The 21,267-nt window shown below is 38.6% G+C and overlaps 1 protein-coding gene across 1 annotated transcript in view; it reads left to right on the forward strand.

The window, feature by feature from the left end:
* The window catches only part of ERCC8 (ERCC excision repair 8, CSA ubiquitin ligase complex subunit), a 32,696-nt gene that overhangs the window by 9,229 nt on the left and 2,200 nt on the right, over positions 1–21,267 (forward strand). Inside the window, exons 6-11 of the mRNA XM_084278676.1 lie at positions 468–536; positions 2,723–2,789; positions 5,201–5,304; positions 9,186–9,310; positions 14,621–14,818; positions 19,945–20,031. Coding sequence (XP_084134802.1) covers positions 468–536; positions 2,723–2,789; positions 5,201–5,304; positions 9,186–9,310; positions 14,621–14,818; positions 19,945–20,031 — 650 coding nt within the window. The remainder of the gene's footprint in view (positions 1–467; positions 537–2,722; positions 2,790–5,200; positions 5,305–9,185; positions 9,311–14,620; positions 14,819–19,944; positions 20,032–21,267) is intronic.

Genomic DNA, 21,267 nt, shown 5'->3' on the forward strand with positions numbered 1-21,267 from the left:
GTATTTGGTAAAATAAAGATTATAGGTTAGTCAGGTGATGTCAATGAGACTACAGCATTTGTTCTTCTCAAATAATGTGTAAATTGCTTCTCCTTCTAGATAACCTAATTGTAGTTAGGATTTACCTTTCATTGCATAAGTCAGCATTTGAAGATTATTAGATCCAAATATAGTAAGTTGTATAAATTGGGTTGTGTGTGTATTGCTTACGTGTACACAATTTAACTTTTTAAAGATATATATTTAATTTTTAAATTTCATAAATACTGTCCTGTTTACCCCACATTTCTGAATTTTGTTTGACAAACACACTTGGACTGCAAATGTAAATCTGTTAGTAGACTGCATTGCTCCATCTAAATGAGCTGGTATGCTGCTAACATTTTTCTTCTATTTCTTTGCTAAGATTTCTTGTTGTTCTCTGAAATGCTGGGTTTTTTTAGCTGTCTTTGTTTCTCTTGTTACAGTTGGTACCAAAAGCCCCCATGTACAGCTCTGTGACTTGAAGTCTGGATCCTCTTGTCACATTCTGCAGGGTACTTCTTAGTCTGAAACATAAATATTAAACAATAACTACTTTGAGTAAAACAAGTCCTGTAAAGAAATGCTGTATACAATGTATTCTTTGTAAGTAACATGACTAATTTATTTATTGCCAGTTGTGAAAGTGACACAGCGGCAAAAGGTTATTCTGGATGTTAATCTAGTGCTAATGAATTGGAGAATACAAATGTTCATTAATGAACAGTTATTACAAATGTTTGGGCAATTTGATGACCTAATCAATAGTTATTACTATTTATTACATGGTTAAGTGTAGTCATTGGTTTCCTGTTCATGGAAATTCAGTATGGGGTGCTGCTTTAAAAAAAAAAAAAACAAAAAAACAAGCCACTACCAAAAAATAACCCCAAAACAAAACAAAAAAACCAAGGTAACAACCCCACACCAACAAAGCAAAACAAAAAACCTTCACTGTTTGTAACAATATATCACATTCAGATGCTTGCTTGGATTTGGTCAGAAGTTTTTGTGTAACTGGCAAGATACAATTTGCTATAGAAGGGCAGTATCTAATCCTTTGTATTTAACAAATTCAGTAAACATAGAGGATTATTGTTGGATAATCCATTACTTTTTGCACTTAATGAGAATTTGCCCTTAATGCCTCTTCTCCTATTGTTTATTTTTTGGAGTATGAGTATATACGCACGTGCACAAGTGAAGGCAATTACAGGGTGAAAAGTCATCATGCTCTAAACCAGCAGGGCAAGAACCAGATCTGATCTAGAAACTGCACAGATGTATTAGCTGAGACACAGCAATGCTCAAATGCAACTGTCTGTCTTCATTGACCAACTCAAGTCTAAAAGCAGCCTAGGTGCTTTCATGTGATGCAGAGCTCAAGCCAGTAAGTCTTTCTGAACTGAATTTTCCACAATGGGTGTCCCACGTTGTGTTTCTAGAAATGAGAACACCAGGAAGTGCAGATGCAGGAACAGTTGTCCAAAGAATCAGTTTGGTCTCAGCAGGGCTTCTTAATTTTGATACAAGAGTGAGTGCTTTCCAGACACAAGGTGGTTGTGTCTTTGTGCACAGCTTGGTAGAGTTAGCTCAAGTGCAGTAACAGAAGAACAAGTGGAAGCAGATTATGTTCTCCCCTAAACATGATCTATTAATTTTTTACAGAACTTGAAGCACTCAATAGTGTCTTCAAAATAAGTGTGACAATTTCTCACATAGTCTAACTCTATCAGCTGAAATGGAGTTAAATGCTTGGCTGTAGTTTACTTAATGGATCCAAACAAATGCATCTGCCCTGAGCCTTCCAACTATAACCTGTAGTACCTGTAATACAGAGATTTTTTTTCCCATTATCCTGGGCATCATGGCTCTTTGATTACTTCAGGTAATGGAAAACTAACTACTAGGAGGTGTACCACAAACAGAATGGTTCACCTGGCTCTAAACTGCAATAGCAAAAACGTATTTGTGTAACTCAGTTTATTTTTCAGCCATGTGTTTGTTTCTGTTATTGCATGACTCATGATTGCAATCTTTTCATTAAGAATGCCTTACACTTCCTATTGTCAGTGTTTGTCTAACACTTCCTAAAGTTTGCAAGGTTTAAAGTGTGTAAGTGTGTGCATATATATGTGTATATATATGTATTACTTGCCACTAAGCCGTACTGGATGTGACATTGCTAACAAGACGTTTATCGTACTATCATAATATTTCACACCTAATTAAGGGAAAAATATCTCTAATTCAGGACAATAGTACTTTAGGATAAGCTGTGGTTCTGTGAATAAAGTTTTAATCCTATGTATGTTATTTTCCTTAAATAGTATAATAGTATGTATTATATTTTTATTAAATATTTTTAAAAGATTTGAAGGAAAAACAGATTGAAGGTTCCTTCTGCATGTGAGAACACCAACGCTAACACAAGTTTTTGTAACAGTGCTTAAATTAAACTCAGTAGCTGTGACTTTGATGTAATGTGTTTTGCATAGGTAAAACCATCTTTCTTGTCAAAAGTTCTACCCAAAATAGTGTTATTTTCACAAAGTCCAAATTTGTGTTACAGTCTAGATTATTGTTCTGGATTGGTGGATCCTATAGAACAAAGTATCTGCTTTCACTTGTAGTTATTTACGTAAAATGGTATGTATAAATATTTTCCTAGAGAATCATATAATTTTTCATGTAATTTTAGGTCACAGGCAGGAAGTACTGGCAGTGTCTTGGTCCACACGACATGAGTATGTTTTGGCAACAGCAAGGTAGAGATGTTGCTGGACTGTTATGTGCACTAAAAATGTCTGATGGTAAAATTTAATATATTTATTGTTCATGCGTTTTGGAATTCAAAAGCACTTTTAAAGTTAATCATCATTTACTTTAAGCTCTTCACAGTTTTTTTAGATCTTGCCTACAAAAGCTAAGCCTGAAAAGCTTTCAGTGGTGTTTATTTCATAGGAAGACTTAACAGAACTTTGAAATTGTAAGTGCATTTAAAGGTATAGGAAAATTATAGACCTTTATAGTGATACTTCTTACTGTTTATTAGTGTACATATTGCTAATCTGGTTTATAACAAAGTAAAACGTATTTAGCTCAAAGTACCATCCTGCTTAATCATTCTCAGTTATGTCAAAGAGCAAAATGTTGGTAGGTTAGGTGACAGGTATTAACTTCCCAAGATGCAGTAATTCAGTGAGTATAAATTGTATGTTGATACTCCTGAACCTTGTTGTTTTTCATTCCAGCCACTTTCAGCCTAAAATATCATCTTGGCTTTTCTACAAGTTTTGCATGTGTTAGCTTTTTATTATGATGTGACATTCCTCTCCTCATTTTTATGGTTAGTTTATTTGTTATTTTGAATTGTGGAGAGGAATGGCCATTTTATAACTTGAGAGTGAAATTTGAGCAAGTTGATACCAGAATTGCATACGCTTGGATTCTGATGCCAAGCTTCTGAAAGGCTTAACAGAGTTGGGAAGTTTTGTAAGTGTGATTTGTTTGTTTGTTTTTGCAAGTGAAAACTTGATTGTTTTTCCATCACAGAAATATCAGCAAATGTTTATTAAACACATCTCCTTAAACATTTTGCTTCAAAGTCATATAACTATAAATGCATTTATCTATGTTGTCATGTTGCCATATGATAATCTCATGTTAAACACGTTTCTTATGGCTCCATTAATTCAGTGCTATAGTTGGACTAATGTTTCCTAATAACTCAGTTTGCTATCTCCAAGACATGTGGGCAAGAGCTGGCAGTGTGTACAGAATTGAAGAGGTAGTGAGGAGAAACTGACTCATACAGCTGAAGATGGAATCTGGTCTAATCTTGCATATCATAAGACAATAGAAACTACATAATAAAAATGGACAACTGCAGGCTTTTATAAAAACAGAGCTCTTTCTATGCTTTTGTAAGAATATTTCTGTAAACTACCTGCAGTTTGTTGCTCACTTTGTAGTCAGCTGAAACATCAGTGATATCTCAATTCATGTACTTAAGAGTATTTGTTTGTGGCAGTCATGTTGTCAGTGTATTTATTTGGCATACCACTTGGAAATTTCACAGAATCTGTAGTGGAGCACAAAAGAACAAATTAGCCATTGACTTTGTTAGGTACAAACCAAATAAGAAATAACAGTTGATTTTGCTTTGGTCAGTTGATATGTGTATACTACATATTCCCAATATTCATACGTTGATATAACACAGGAAAAAGCATGTACTGCTACAGATAGAAGACAGCATATCTAAGAAGCAGTTTGGTTGGATATATTTTATATCTGTAGAACAAAGAGATGCAGTTGTTCTTGTTTATCTGGTGGGAAGGTGATTTATGGGGTTAGTTCGGTTTGTTTTGTTTTTTTTTTCTTCCTTTAAAACAACAGTGAAGTTGCTGGGGACTGTCCAGATAGTATCAGTGAATACATCTACAGTAATGACCTAGTGATATTTTATATTAATTTACCTCTTATCTATACCTGGGAGTCTTGTGGTGCACACAGACGTATACTACTGATGCTCAAATCAAACTGCACATCAAGGTGGCATAAAAAGTGCATTGCTTGCCATGTTGCTGTCTCAGCATGTACCAGCTACCAACAGTTAATCATAGCTTGTGTTGCTGGCACAGACACAGGGCAAGCAAAGCATGAGATTGCAGCCTGGGAACCAGAGTGAATCACAGCAGCCTGAACCTTGGTCTTTCCCTCCTTGTGCCCCCATGGTAACGTAGACAAAGCCAGGCAGATTGTACAGAAGCAAGCCCTCAGTGTTGCTCTGAGTTCGCAGACAGCAATTACAGGCTGTGTTTGAGTCAGTAGCTACGGTTTAATCAACAGAATTAGCAGGTCTGTTCCTAGTCTCTGTATGTATGCAAAGGTGTTACATTTGAACAAAAAGGTATTGCAGAGGATTGTATTGTAGACAAAGGTTCACTTAGGTGCCTGTGGTGTACTGGTTCTGTTTATTAATTCATGTAAATGAATGTCTGAAGTCAGTTTTATAAATCCTTTAATGAAACTCTGTTGGCTTGAGTGTGACTGCATGACAAGTACTTCAGAGTAGTTGCTGGACCAGCGCGAGTGCCAGGTGCGTTGGGTAAAGACAATTACCGAACCAGGGTACACACAATTTCCCTAATGTATGCAAATCTGCTTTTCTTAGTGCTGACAACAGAGTAAAAATATGGGATGTGAGGAGAGCATCTGCATGTCTGACTACGCTGGATCAGCACAACGGAGAAAAGTCCAAAGCATCTTCTGAGGCAGGTAATACAGAATATAACTTGTGGTAAACCATTTGTGTGTAGAAACATTCTGAAATCAGCAAGTAGAGGTGATAATCCCATTGTTACCTACTACATAATGCAAGCCATTGAATTTTATTCAGTTACTTCTCTTATAGGGGTGGTGTTTCTGGTTGGGGATCTTCGAGATCTCCTTAGCAACTGTGCTGTACCTGTTCCAGATGTTTGGGTTTTCCCCCTGAAAAGGAAATTTTACCATCAGTTATATAGGTGGAAGAATTCATTCCTACTGTAGATCAGGTTTCATATAAAGAACAATCAGTTTGTAAGATGTTCCAGTAGATTATTACCCGCCTTTAAAAACACAGATGACAACAAGGAAAACCCAGAGAAGCACATTCTTTTTCTTGTTTAAGTTAGTCTTGCTTCCAATGCAACCCTCTAGAATATTTTCTCATATGTGGTGCAGTAAAATCAATTACATTTCCCTTATATTGCACAAGGCATACAACAGAGTATGAATTTATGACTGTATTTAATATTACAGCGAGCTAAATTACAGTCTTATTTTGGTACAGACAAATGCATTAATGGTGCCTTGTACCAGAAGTTATTAGCCACAACAGTAACGTTTTAATGTATCTCCAGGTCACATTTTCTTACTTAAAAAAACCCTACCAAAACTTAAAAGGGAGATTCTGAACTTTAAATTATAGTTCATGAATTTTGGTCAACTGGCCAACTTTGGCTGACAAAATGGCACCTGAGCAGTAACTGCTGTGAGGTAGAAATGCATAGTATTTGGAATTAAACCACAAAATTAGAAACTCTATCATGTCTTGCAACAGAGGGCTTTGTGTAGCATAAATTATGGTGATGAAAGCTGCAAATCAGTTTGACTTGTTACATGCAACTAAAACTGCATGTAAAAAACATACAAATCTCTAAATTCAGAATAATTTTCCCAGTTGTACAGTTAGAGGGTAAGTATCTGTTTTAATAACCACCACACTTTCTTCTATATAAATTGTAATATGATAATATAGATCTTTGGGTTTGAAAATTTTAAATTTAATTGACATTCCAGATATTACTGAAAATTCCCTAAAGAAATCTAATGCTTATGAAGAAAAAAAAATTGGACAATTTTTTAAATGAAAAACAAAGTTCTGTGTAACCCCCAACATAATTAGTGCAAATTAATACACTCCTTTAAATGGTGTGTTGTTGTCTTTAAACACAGCTTGCTTTCCTACTTTATTTCTCTGATATGTTCAGGATGATTCTCTGAATCTAAAGGCAATCAGATGTACTAGGATATTAAAGATATTGAAGTATAGCTGAACCATAGCAAATAGAACTAACTTTTTAAAATAAAATCTTAGAAAATGAGTGTACACATTTTATTTAAGGGAGTTGTCTAAATTGTATACTACAGTATAATGCAGAGATATCTTCCCCACTTCTTGGTGAGTTAATTTATGGACATCATAATTAGATTTGCTCTGGTAGCACTGAGTTGGATTTTAGCTACTTTAACATGCTTAAGAATGTGCAGTATTGCAGGGTGAACTCAATGGAATTTGTTTATACTACACTATAGAACAGACTGTTTCAGTCAGAAGGGACCTACAATGATCATCTGTTCCAACTGCCTGACCAATTCAGGGCTGACCAGAAGTTAGAGCATGTTATTAAGGGCATTGTCACAACACTGGCAGCCATGGTGTATCAACCACTTCAGGAAGCCAGTTCCAGTGCTTGACCATCCTTTCAGTAAAGAAATGCTTGTTCATGCCCATTCCAAACCTCCCTTGGTGCAGCTTTGAACTATTCCAACATGTCCTGTCACTGGATCCAAGGGAGAGGTGCTCAGCACCTCCTTCCCCAGGTCCCCTCCTCAGGAAGCTGCTGAGAACGATGAGGTTGCTCCTCAGCCTCCTTCTCTCCAAACTAGATGAGCCCAGAGTCCTCAGCTGCTCCTCACGGGACATGCCTGCCAGTCCTGTCACCAGCTTTGGTGACTTCCTGTGGACATGTTTAAGGACCTTGACATCATCTTGAATGGTGGGGCCAAGCACTGCACATAGTACTGAAGGTGAAGCTGCAGCAATGCTGAATACAGAGAGTGTGGTGGTTTAGGCTTGGCCGAAGGCCAGATGCCCACCAAAGTCGCTCTATCACTCCCCTTTTCAGTTGGACAGGGGAGAAAATACATATTGAGAGGCTTAGGAGTTGAGATAAGGACAGGGAGAGATCATTCCACAATCAGCGTCACAGGCAGAACAGACTCAACAGGGAACAAAGGAAAGAAAACTCTCTAATTCATTACACTGCACTGCACACCCAGTGACACCAGAGCGGGGTAATAAGAAGTGGGGCCAGATCTTAAAGCACCTTCCCCACCCCTCCCTTCTCAGCAGGCTTCCCTTTAGTCAGGATTTCACTCCTTTCTTCGCCCCCATTGTGGCACATGGAGGGGCAGGGTATGGGGAAATGGGGGCTTCGGTCAGTTCCTTGCAAGTTGGTTTCCTTCTTGGCTGGTGGGGGCATTCATTCCTCACACCCTTCCCCTGCTGCACCGTGGGGTCCCACCCCCAGGAGACAGTCCTCCACAAACTTCTCCAGCGTGACTCCTTTCCCATAAGGCTTCAGCTCTTCACCACCTGCCCCAGTGTGGGTCACTGCTATGTTGGGCAGTCATAAATCACAATGTCTCTCAGTCCCAGTCCTCCATGGCTCACAACCCTCCCCACAGCAAACCTGTTTCGGCGCAAATCTCTCCCTTGCTCATCTCTGTGTCTCTGTCTCTCTCCATGGGCTGCAAGTGCTGGCAGGGGCTTGCTCCAACATTGGTCACAGCATCTCCTGTGTGTTTCCACCCACTTCATCCAGCGTGGGGCCTCTCCACGGGCTGCAGGTGGGGTCTCAGCCTTTTCCATGGGCTGCAGGGGGACACGTGCTCCCCCATGGGTTTCTCCATGGGCTGCAGGGGCATCTTTCTCTCTGGCATCTGAGGTGCGTCCTCCCCCGCCCTCCCCAGCTTTGGTGTCTGCACAATTTCTTACATCTTCTCACTCCCTTCTCCGGTGGCAAAATGCAGCTGCTTCTGGGTGTTTTTCTCTCCTAAATGTGATTCCTAGAGGCGCTGTGACCGTTGCCAGTTGGCTCAGCCTTGGTCAACAGCAGCTCTGGCCTAGAATTGGTCGATGTTTACTCTCTGGGACCCACAGAGAGCTCTAGCTGCTTCTCACAGCAGCCATTTTCTGCAACCCCCTGTTCTCTGCCAGTACACAGCTACGCAAAACCACAACAGAGGGGTAGTGAACTTTCTTCACCAGCTGGTTATGCTGTTCAATGCACCCCAGGATGAGATTTGCCCTCTTGGCTGCCAGGGCACACTGCTGGCTCATATTGAGCTTAGCATCAAAAAGCGGCACCCCAGATTCCTTTGTACCAGGCTGCTCTCCAGCAGCTCTTCTCCCAGTTTGTTTATGACTAGTGATACTTCTTCCTGAGTGTAGAATGACATTTGTTCTTGTTAAACTTCATCCCAGCGTTCATTGTCCAGTGCTCCAATCTATCCAGATCCCTCTGCAAGACCTCCTATCCCTTAAGAGTGTCAGCAGCACCTCTTGCTTTGGTATCATGAACAAATTTGCTAATGGTGATTTCAATTCCTGCATCCTTGATAAACGTATGGTACAGAACCGTCCCTAGAGTTGAGCCCATAGGAATATTACTGATGACCAGTCACCAGCCAGATGCTTTTGCAAACCAAGAGTTATTTACTGATACATTACCATTTAAACAGAACTTTCAATACTATAGATTTAAATGAAAATATGTATACAAAATAGTAATGCATCTGTAGAAATCTGAACCAGCTCTTTTTCCTGACAGCAAACACTGCTCATGATGGGAGAGTTAATGGTTTGTGCTATACAACTGATGGACTTTATCTGTTGACCATTGGTACAGATGATCGGATGCGACTCTGGAACAGCTCCACTGGAGAAAACACATTAGTAAGTTTTCAAGGATCTCTGGTTATGGTTTTGCTTGCATTTAATCTATAAAGGTTTATAATTTGTGCAATTGTCATTACAACTTTTGATATTGTATTAAATGAATTGTAAATAAATAAACTGCTGAATCTTGTCATTGGAAGATTTTGTGAACATTTTCTTTTCCAGATTTCTTCTCTTATTTCTACTCATTATAAAGAAATAGACTATGAAGAATCTTGGATCTACTTAAAAATTGAAGATAGTAACCTTAAGTTCATTAGTTTATGAACATAGCTTAAAAACACTTCAGGCAGTAATGAAAACTTTAATGTGCACTGACTTGGTAAATTTTTTTTTAAACTATTTGTTGTCAGCATGCTCTCCATGGGGCAGTTATCCATACCTGAGAATTTCACTGAATTAGTGCCCAACTTTCCAGCAAGTTCCCTTGTGTTTTTCTGGTATTTGTGTTGCAGGGTTGTATAGCAGTTTTAAAATATCTATCTACATCTGCATTTTAACCAGTAGGAAGGGCGGAACTAAATCTTTCTATGGGTTGTTTTTTGCTAAAAGTTCCTGTTTTAACTTTCTCTTCAGTAAAAGAAAATGGTTTCTTTCATTTATTTTGAAAAAAGGACATACCAGGTAAGTCAGTTTCCATGGGGTTTTAGCCAATTTCAATTAGTCTGTTATTGCTATAAGGGAAGGAAGAAATTTTACTGTATCTTAGAAACCTTTTACTTCTGCTGCTTAGTAATGCAATAAGAATTCCAGATAGACATTTAAATGAAAGGACTTTTCTATCTCCAGGCTGCCCATATTTGCCAGCTTGTTCTCAGCACTTCATATACAGACGTCTTTCTGTTTTCAGATCGCCATCACCAGAGTAGATAATGCAAGTTGTTCATTCTCCTGTCACCAGCTGTATCACTGTGTTTTGCTTTTCTGTGCCTGTTAGTTCATTGACTTGTTTCATAGGCTATTTTACAGTCTGTATGGTATGATCCTGCCTTACTTTTTCAACTGTAGAATTGTGTTGTCCAGAGAGCATTGTATTTTCACACACTGGCCAGAGGTATTACTTAAAATAATTTCAAGGCACCAGCAGATAAATAAATGCATGTGCAGGTAATACAACTTCACACCATAGCCTCGTTATTTCCCCTACTAGCCAGTCCTTTTGATCATGATAATTTTTTCTGTGCCTTTCAAAAGGCATAGAAATTAAGCCACACATTGAATTTTTTTTTAACAGTGACCTAAATTTGGGACCTAGTGGATTGTTTCTGTTAGTAAGAGAAATTAATGTTGGAGTCATACAAATTTGGCATACATCCTTTATCACAAAAAGAAATAGTAAGTCCTGATTCACTGAGTGGCGGAAGAGCCAAACAAAAGGAAGAATATTTTCTATTTTGTCTATGTACTGAAAGGACAAAGACTGATTTTTAAGAACTTCAGCTCTTGTTTTGGCCACATACTTTCCTTTCCACTCCTCCTCAGCAGAAACACTTACAATGAGTATATCCATATAATTTACTTTCCCCAGCCTCCACGCCTCCCATTCATTGTACATGCCTTTGTTATGAACAGTGTTGTGGCTTGGCTATTGTTGATGTTACGGCTCACATGCTGTGTAAACGAGTTTAATAGCTCTTCATCAGCAGAGTAACATGGCTCTTAAAATGACTAGCAGTAACAAGACTTAGCAGAACCAATATTTACAAACACTGTATTTACAAAGTAAGCAGTATCATCCACAAAGGGCATGATACAAACTCCATATGTCATGAAAATATCCTCTCAATATGAAAATTCCACCTATATTTGCTAATCCAACTAACTGTTAACATTTTTATGATGATTGTGAGAGATTTTCTCAGGAATCCTTTTTTATTATATTTTCCTTACATTAAGGGCTCTTTGCCATGAAAGACCATGCTTTAAAAATAGAACAAGTAATTGTCATTCTTGCCTGGCTCATGTTGACTGATACATGTAGTTGTCTCAAACTTTGGACTTAGGCAATTTATGTGGTATGGATCAAGAACCTGACAAAGCAAGACATTTCTATTAGAAAATGGACCTGATAGAATCATGGAGTGGTTTGGGCTGGAAGAGACCTCAGAGATCATCTAGTTCCAAACCCCCTGCCATGGGCAGGGGCACCTTCACTAGACCAGTTTGCCCAAAGCCGCATCCAACCTGGCCTTGAACACTGCCAGGGATGGGGCTCCCACAACCTCTCTGGGCAGCCTGTGCCAGGGCCTCACCACCCTCAGAGTAGAGGATTTCTTCCTAACATATAAACTCTTTCAGCTTGAAGCTGTTACCCCTTGTCCTCTCCCTGCACTATCTGGTGAATAGTCACTCTCCATCTTTCCTGTAGGCCCCTTCAGGTACTGGCAGGCTGCTAGCAGGTCACCCTGGAGCCTTCTCTTCTCTAGGCTGAGCAAGCCCAACTCTCTCAGACTGTCTTCTGAGAGGTGCTCCGGCCCCCTAATCAACTTTGTGTTCCTCCTCTGGACTTGCTCCAACAGCTCCATGTCTTTCCTGTACTGGGGACCCTAGAGCTGGACACAGCACTCCAGGTGGGGTCTCACCAGAGCAGAGTAAGGGGCAGAGTCGCCTCCCTTGACCTGCTGGCCATGCTGTTCTTGATGCAGCCTGGGACACAGTTGGCCTACTGAGCTGCTAGCACATACTGTTGGCTCATGTTGAGCTTGTCATTGATCAGCACCCCCAAGTCCTCCTCAGGGCTGCTCTCAATCCATTCTCTGCCCAGCCTGGAGTTGTGCTTGGGATTGTGCTGATGAGCTTTACAAATCTGCTAGCTTCACATCTAGGATTTTCTTCTTTTATTTTTTTTTACTATAGGCCCTGAGTTTTAGGTAGGGCACTTTAAAATTAACCCAGAGAGTTTTGTTAACATTGTAGATAACAAGTAAATTTATGCTTTTCATTGGAAATTTAGAGCACACATTGCAGAAGAATGTTATTTGAAAAAAATGGGGTTTTCTTATATAACGCTGGTTTATGTTCATGAATTTAAATTTAAAATACTGGTACTTTTTTATTAAAAATACTGATTTAAAATCATAACATTTTCTTTGTGGAAAAACATTTTAATTGACAGAATTCTAATGTTTTGTTTTAATTAAGTTTGTTTAAAGAATGCTATACAGTTGCCATAGGTATGCTTCTATATTTTCTCATGAATCCACTTCAGATGTCTGCTAGGACCTAACAGGACTGATACATCCAACTGGAATATTTCTTAGAATGTTTGGAAACTTTCTACTTTAAAACTTTGGTGAGATTTTATCCATATAGGATTTGTCAAGAAATTGAAACATACAGATGATAAACAACTATATTTCTTATGCTTTTTTATTTGCAGGGCTTCCCACACACCTCACAAAACCGATCTTAGAAATGTATCATTTACTTCTACCCCAGCTACACTTAACAGGGAACAGTACTGAATTTCTCAGTGGTGGTTTAGGTTTGGTTAGAAGATAGGCTTTTTTATCACTGTTAACTAGTCCATAATGATTTAGCAAATTATTCTTTATTTGCTTCTCCTTCATAAGCCTCCATCTTAAGCCCTTTATTTCACCCTGTACTTAGGCCATCCTTCTGCTTACCTTGCAGTGGTTTTCTTACCACTTATTCGTCTACTTCTGTTTCTTAGTAACTCTCAAGGGAGAAATGATGAGACTGTCCCCACATTACAGAGGTTTTGCCTCTGTTCCTTCTTCCCCAAGAAAAGGATGACTTGTTGAGAAATCCTTATGGCTAGTTCTTCCATTGTCTAGGCTGATGCTTCTGTGCTTTGCCATCCTGCTGGCATATACAGTTCAGAAATGTAGTTTTCTGCAACATCAGTCAACTCCAGTAATCAAAGGGCACTTACAGGGTAGGAGGTAGTGTGGATCACTTTTCTTTTCTGTGGACTGAAGTTTTGCAGCGCTGGGACCAGTACTGTGTAATATCACCAGTGACACAGATCAAGTGCACCCTCAGTGAATTTGCAGGTGACACCAAGCTGAGTGGTACAGTTGGTATGCTTGAGGAACCATTCAGAGGGACCTGGATAAGCTCGGGAAGTGGGCCCATGTAAACCTTGTGAAGTTCAACAAGGCCTGCACATGGACTGGGACAACCCTTAGTATCAATACAGACTGGAGGATGAAGTGATTGAGAGCAGCCCCGTGCAAGAAGGACTTGAGAGTATTGGTGGGTTGAAAGCTGGACGTGATCCAGCAATGCATCCTCACAACCCAGAAAGCCAACAATATCCTGGGCTGTGTCACAAGTGTAGTCAGCAGGTCCAGAGAGGTGATTCTGCTCCTCTACTCTGAGGTGAGACCCCACCTGGACTGCTGTGTCCAACTCTGGAGTCCCCAGTACAGCAAAGGCATGGAGGTGTTGGAGTGAGTCCAGAGGAGAACCACGAAGATGATCAGGGGGCTAGACTACCTCTCTCCTATGCAGATGATCTGAGACAGTTGGGCTTGTTCAGCCTGGAGAAGGCTTTGGGGAGACCGGATAGCTGCCTGCCAGTACCTAAAGGAGCTTGTAAGAAAGATGGGAGAGACATTTTTGTAGGTCCTGTAGAGATAGGACAAGGGGTAATGGTTTTAAACTAAAAGAGGAGAGATTCAGACTAGATAGAAGGAAGAAATTTTTTTTATGAGGGTGGTGAAATACTGGAACAGAGTGCTCAGAGAGTCTGTAGATGCCCCATCCTTGGATACACTCAAGGTCAGGTTGAATGGGGCTCTAAAGCAGCCTGATCTACTTGGAGATGTCCCTGCTAACTTCAGGGGGTTGGGACTATGATCTTTGACAGTCCCTTTCAACCCAAACTACTCTATGAATTATAACTGTATACTGTTGTCCATAAGGAAGTCTTTTAAGAGTTTCAATGTCTGAGAGAAAATTATTATTTTGGCTCATCTGGGAAAAACGTTTAATGCAGTAACTCATGAAGCAGTTCTAATTTCATCAGTAATTTAGGAGCTCAGTGTAGATCTGGCAGGCAACAGCCTGTGCAGATCCTGTTTGTAACTGTGGAACTACTGATTTTTAAGCATATCTTTCTTTCCCTTTCTTAAAGTTCATACTAAAGAGAGTAATCTTTTTGTTCATTAAAGGTCATTCTTTTGATTGGCATCTGTAATTGGAAATCTCAGGAGTTGTATTAACATTGGGAAACTTAACATTTTATTGGTTATTAAACAAGAAATGAAATTGACCTTTTCATGTAAAGTTATTTCCTGGACTTTCAGTTAATAGCTAACTGCATAATCCTTCGTTTTGCAGGTGAATTATGGGAAGGTCTGTAATGAAAGTAGAAAAGGACTCAAATTCGCTGTCTCTTGCGGCTGTAGTCCAGAGTTTGCCTTCGTACCCTGTGGCTGTACCATTGCTGTTTATACAATTTTCACAGGAGAACTGATAACTACGCTTAGAGGGCATTATAATTCTGTCAACTGCTGTGTACTTCAGCCTAATTTTCAGGTGAGTAAAGTACAATATTCCAGACAACTTGGAATGTTTATTCGGATTTCCAGGCCGTTTGCACAACGCGTTAACTTCTCAGGGATGTGCTTTAGTCAGTTGACATAAGCACGAATCCTGTGGCGTATGTGTCAAGCAAGAAGAATTTGATTAAGTTCTTGGTATGGCCCTTTCTATATTGGGCTGTTTTCATTACTCATTTTGTCCCACGTAGCTAACTTTTCAATAAACTTATGGTCATTTTTTGCCTTATATTGCCATTAATAAATTGTTTGCGTTAAGGCTTCTGCCTGTTCTGTCTAACGCTGAAGAGGAGACATTTGTCTTTCTCTCTGACTAACCACAGTAAGTTTCTCTTTACTTAACCACAGTAAGGACTGTGAAGTGCATTAGTATTTCTATCACCTGAAAAACCTCTCAAGTACTTTTCTATGATGATCTTGCTCAAATGCCTGTAATTATACCAATCACTGAATCTATGAACAGTTTGGATGGAGTGTTGAGAACATGAGGACCTTCTGAAGAAATACCGTAGTATTACAGGGACTCATGGTGCTGACAGCCTTCTTTATTCCTTTTCCTTTTTTGTCCTTTCCTTCTATGGTATGTTTTTCTCTTGCAATAAAAGACTTAAAAATAACAAAGCTTAATTTGTTATGAGATACTTTACAACAGATTGTTCTTGGGGATTGTGGTGTGCCAAGAGTGGTGTGGAGTGGATTGGATTTTGAGGCTGTTACATAGTTGCCCTCAGGTGTTGAGGCTTGTGCTTCATCTTCCAGCTCCTTTCTCATCTTTTTTTTCTGAAATAACAAGCAGAAGTATTTGAGGCAGAAAGTGCAGGTAGGTATCTTTTCATGAGCGCACATACAATGTATCATAGAAGTTACTCTGGTAACTCTTCTTTTGAGTCCAGTAATTTTCACTGAAAAAATGTTTCCCTGTCATTGAGGTGGACTTCACTGGAAGTTTTGGGCATACTGAGGATGATGCAATAGAGCGCAAGCTAGTAAGCCTTGCTAGTCCTGGAGAGCAGTTCTGGTGAGACACCAGATCCACTGAAAGGTGGCATATTCACATTATAGCTAAGGCATATCTTTTTTTCTGGGATATTCTGGGCTAGTTTAAAAAAATCTTTGTGTTTTTAAGAATAGCTTCCCAACAAAAGTGCAAGTGTGTTAGTATTGTCATCTTTAGTGTTCTTTTTAATAAACTGAAGAGGTGAGGCATATTATAATCTCATTGTAGATCATGTTTTCCAGCCCTGGAAATGCATCTCATTATAAAGTCTCTATCTCAGCTTTAAAATCCCTAGAAAAGGATCACCCATGTGTGAGCATGCACACAAGAACTGCGTCAGTCACTATAGCCATAGGTTTTTGTTGGCAACAACCTGCTTTGTTTATCTGTTATGATTACTGGCTCTGTCAGAATCACCCTTTTCCACAGTTCAGTTCTGTATTTTAGAATTGTGGCTGGACTTTCTTTTTCTTTAAATGCTCTACTTTAAATTATGTTAAATTTTACTCTGGGAATAACATTACTATAGTCAGTGTGTCAAGACCAAATGTAGTGGTAGTGTTATTTTGACTGTTTGTGTTCACTCCAAGAGTTGCAAATAGCTCATTCTGTCTTGAGACAATTAAGTACATTCATCAGTCTTCATATAGTTCTGATAGAAATTGTAATCTCCCAGTTAAAACTTTTTTCTGGGAATGCAGTCATTTGTAAAATATAGTTACCTGATTTTTTTTCTCTTGAAAGCAATATTAGATCAATATGCTACAAAGTTACTCACATCTTTGTGTTTCTGTTTTCAATTACTAGTTGGAAATAAAATCACTTTTGCTTGACAAAACCTGCTTTGTTACAAACCATGCTGATTGATGTTGTTTACATTCATATATATTAACTCTGTGTTAACTGAAACTTTTAATTACCTTTTCCATTGTCTCGTTTAGGATTAAAGAAATGCCATTTAGTTTATTTGTGCCTGTATCATTCCACTTTTTTTTTTTCCTGAATGGCTTTATTTGCCATGAGTCGCTGGATTTACTGAAGCCTTTAGGCTGTGATAGAGTTATTTTTCTCAGTCGTTTTCCTAGCAGTTATTACAGTGCTGTGTTTAGTCTTTTGGTATAGGAACGTATTTTGATATCACACTGATGTCTCAGTAGTGTTTTTCCCAAGTCTGGGACTCTTCAGTTCTCCATGTTGTACCAGCAAGGGCAGGGGCACAAGGAGCACAATCCAGAAGGTAAGGAGGTTGCAGCCTTCAGCTGAAACTGCAGATCAGCAGGATAAAGAGCCTGCCTGCCTGGACACAGAAAAAGAGTACAATTAGATGTTAGAAGACCCCTGACAAAAAATCACTCATGAAGGACACGGGAAGGACAGGTGTATAGAGCACAAGGGTGGAGGTACCTCTTTGGAGGCACCCAATCTGTGCCATGAATGGGGTGTGAATGCTTGGGCAGCAGCTCCTCCTTTAACACCCCAAATCCGGTCCTTTGATTTCCTTACGGCTTTTTCCTGTGTTCAGAGTTCTCACGGACACTGGTTGATTCCAACCCCACTCGCTCTTTCTGCTCATTAGCTGTATTTTAATCTTCATCTTTGACCTTATAACTGGAGTGGGCTCTAAAAGGAACTTTAACTTTGCACCAATTGCGTATTTGAGAAGAGAAGTGTCTTCTGTTTGCTTGGAACCATATAATCAAGCATTATCCTGATACCCAAGCAGCTAGCTATTTGCAATCCAATGATACTAGTCTTTATCTATTCTTAGGAGGTCCAAATTAATTACCAGGTTTGTGCGGAATACCTTTTGTGTTTCGGATACAGCGTGGAGCTGTCCCCACGTAGTGTGAGATTTAGTCAATGTGTATATATTTGCCTGTTGAGATCCTGGGAATAGAGCCATAAAATCCACTATATTATTTTTGGCCTAAATTTTTCTTACGTAAATATGTCTGTAAAGTTAATAAGATGTTAGTCTGCTTGAGTAATAAGAACTGCAGAATTTGGCCCTTTAATAAGAGCCATTAATTTAATAGGAGGTAGGTAATTTCAGGGGTGGTGTGGAAAAGGAAATCTTCATTGTGCAATCTCTTAGATGATGTTTACTGTTGGATCTAATATGCTGGATACCAGTGTGCCATATTAGCTGCTTAAAATAATTTAAGTAAACAAGCAAGGCCTATGTTTCCCTTTTCAGAAAAATAAATGGAGTAAAGCACCATGAATTATAAAATATTAGGGATACATACAATTTAAATTACATAACAATTTAAATTACAGCTGCTTCTGTTTTTCAAGAAATGCCGGTGATATCTGCAAAGCTACTCATCAGGTCCAGTGGTAGGGTAGTAAGTGAGGATCACTGGAGATCTTTCCTCAGACACTTAAAGCATCGTATTTCCATGTGTTATACTACAAACACATCTCGTGCATGTAATACAACGTATTGTAATACAATACATGTGTATAACACACATGGAGCTCACTGGCTGTTCTTTTGATGGATTTAAGGTATGAGTCACCCTTTCAGGTTATAACAATTAATTGTAAGTATTACTCAACGCAGTGGATATTAACTGAAGATCTTGCAATGCCAGGATCAGAAAGTGAGACAACTGGTAATAAAGATTAAATGGAATTATGCTGATGTCGCTATGACATTGCTCACAGTAGGAGATTTTGGTTTGGGAATATTCAGAATCCCCTCTAAGACAGGACGCCTGAGTAGAGTACATGTGACAGCACGAAGTTGGCTTTGACAGGATAAAGTGGGATTTGATCTTTACCTTGGTGTAACTTTGACCTGTCTTCTTTTAAGCAAGATAAGTAGGATATTTCTCTCTCATAAAGTTACAAACACTAATCTTGTATCTGCTTTATGCACAAATAGCTTCATGCATGGGAGCAGTTTTACAAAACTCTATGTCAGCTCTCTTGAACAAGATTACCCACATAAATGGGTATTTAGAGGAATTAGGCCTTAAGCCCCTGCAACAACTGTTACCGTAATTCATGCCTTTCTAGAATACATAATACAAGAGATTCTACAAAGACAGAACTGGAATATTTTATTGAACTTCTGTTGAATCAATGTATTAATAATGTGCACAGATGCACAGACTTGCTAGTTTTAAGTGTAAAAGCCAATGATGCTTTGATGCTGGCAGCCTGAATACAGAAAAAAAATACTTTAAATGTTTCATTTAGGCAGTTTAAACTCACAGCAGTAACTCCAGTCTTGTCAGGCATTGCATATAATATACAGGAGTATGATTCAAAATTAAAGATGTAGAACATCTTCATGTGTGTTCATTTAAATAGCACTTTGGAAAGTGGGAGCATTATTAGCACAAAATTTATAGCAGAGAGGGCGCAATAAATTCTCATTAGCAAAATTTCCTCAGTTTTAAAGCGACAGAAATCTGTATTTCTTTTAATAAAGAACTAAGAAAGCTAAGGTATATTTGACTGTTAGCTGTTTTCATGTAGAGACTGTTTGCTTCCATGTGTTTGCAGGGTGCCTTGCACAATGGGATTTCAGTTCTTAGTCATTACCATAATAAATAGAGTTATTTATATTAAAAATAATAAATTGGTCTTTCTGATCTCTGCTTTCCCAACGGGATACAGGCTTCAAATTGTTCTGTATTTGTTCTTTTCCTTCCCCAGGCATACTGAAACTACGTTTATTTAATACTTCTTTGTTCCATACTTATATATCCTTTTAGCATGTATTACTAGCTGCTTTTGAGTTGACAAATATGGTTTTAATTATATTTTTTTTAATTTCCTTATTTTTTCTATTTTGCGATTGAACATAAATCCCAGTTGAAGCTTCTGTTAAATTAGGTCTCTCTTCAGGAGATATGATAGACAGAAGAACAGAAATGTGTAAAGTTCATTTAAATGTGGGTAGTGCTGTTTTGATGAGCAGTCGGGAAAATGTAAAAGCTTATCGATTTTGTTTTGGCAACTGTTTATCAAAATAGAAATTATATGTTTGTCTTTAGATAAATATTTCATACACTTGTATTTCCCAACATTGTATATCTATGTCACTGTTCAGTAAATTTGTACAAAAGTAATTCCTGTTTACTTTCTTAAAGGAACTTTACAGTGGTAGCAAAGACTGCAACATCCTTGCTTGGATACCAGCTCTTCGAGAGCCGGTTCCTGATGACATCTCAGAAGAGGTAATGAATTTATGAGTTTGAACTGTACTTTTTGTAGCTGTCATTCATGAGGGGTGGTGTGGAAATTAAATATGAAGTGTTTTGCCATCAAAATATGTAACTATTAACAATTAAGAGGAAATCACTTACTGTTTCTGTATAATCTTTTGATCGTTGTGGGGGTTTGAGAAGACATTTTCCTTAACAGTCCAGTAAAATCTTTTGCAGACTTCTAGCTTCTCAGTTAGAAGTAATACTTGCCATTTGGCTATCAGTCTTTCAACTGGTACTTCTTCATTTCCCAGCTGTTTTCTGTAATTTATGCTGTTTTGGAAATGGAAGGGTGTGGTGCTAAAGACTGCATTTTAAATTGATTAAGAATATTCTTTGTATTAAACAGTAAGACTGGGGATGCCACACTTTATACCCAACTGGTTTTGATGTAGAAACATAATAAAGAAGATTCTGAGTGGGCATATTTCAGTGTCTGAGGCAAGACATTCAGGACTGTATGAAACATGCTTTCTAAACAAGTACTGTCTCCTTCTCAGAGCTGGGCAGCAAGTTTTCAGTGAACAGCTGGAGGGGGAAAAATTCTACATACTTAAAGAACTGAAAACATTCACAGAATCAGAGTCTGCCAAACTCTTTTAATGTTAAAAAACCAGGATATATTAATGTTTTGACTCATAGCATACAAAAATTGCACTTTTTTGAAATTTCTGATATGTTCCATTTGGAGGGTGAAATTATAAGTGGCATACAGTTTCTGTGACATTTGCTTTGCTTGGTCTTACAAAGCACTTCAAAGCTATCCTACGCTTCACCAAGGAGGAAAAAGTAGTTTGGAAGGTTATGTACCCTAAACCCCAGATGTGTTCAGTTGACCTGAAACGAACATTTCTGCTGTAATTGAGAATTTTGATGTGTGTGAATTGGTTTTTCTTAGTCTGAAAAACAAAATGAAACTCACAGCAACAATATTATTTACCCAGCTCTGGTTAGAATGGCTCCTTTAAATTTGATATGGTGGAGGTATGTACTATGTGCCATTGTTTTGAAATCGGTTGAGCTACAGCTGCTGTTTGCAAATGCTGTGGATGAGCACTGCCTCTGAAAGCAGCAGTTCTGCTGTCCACGGGCCACTAGTTCCTGCTCCCCTCCATGTGATAAAACAGCCATTTGAGTGCCCGTATGACCAGAAGCTGAACCCAGGATAGAAGAAAAGAAGAAGAAAAGATAAATTACCCCAAGTCA

Source organism: Gallinula chloropus (genome assembly GCF_964237585.1).
Source record: "Gallinula chloropus genome assembly, chromosome: Z".
Taxonomy (NCBI): Eukaryota; Metazoa; Chordata; class Aves; order Gruiformes; family Rallidae; genus Gallinula; species Gallinula chloropus.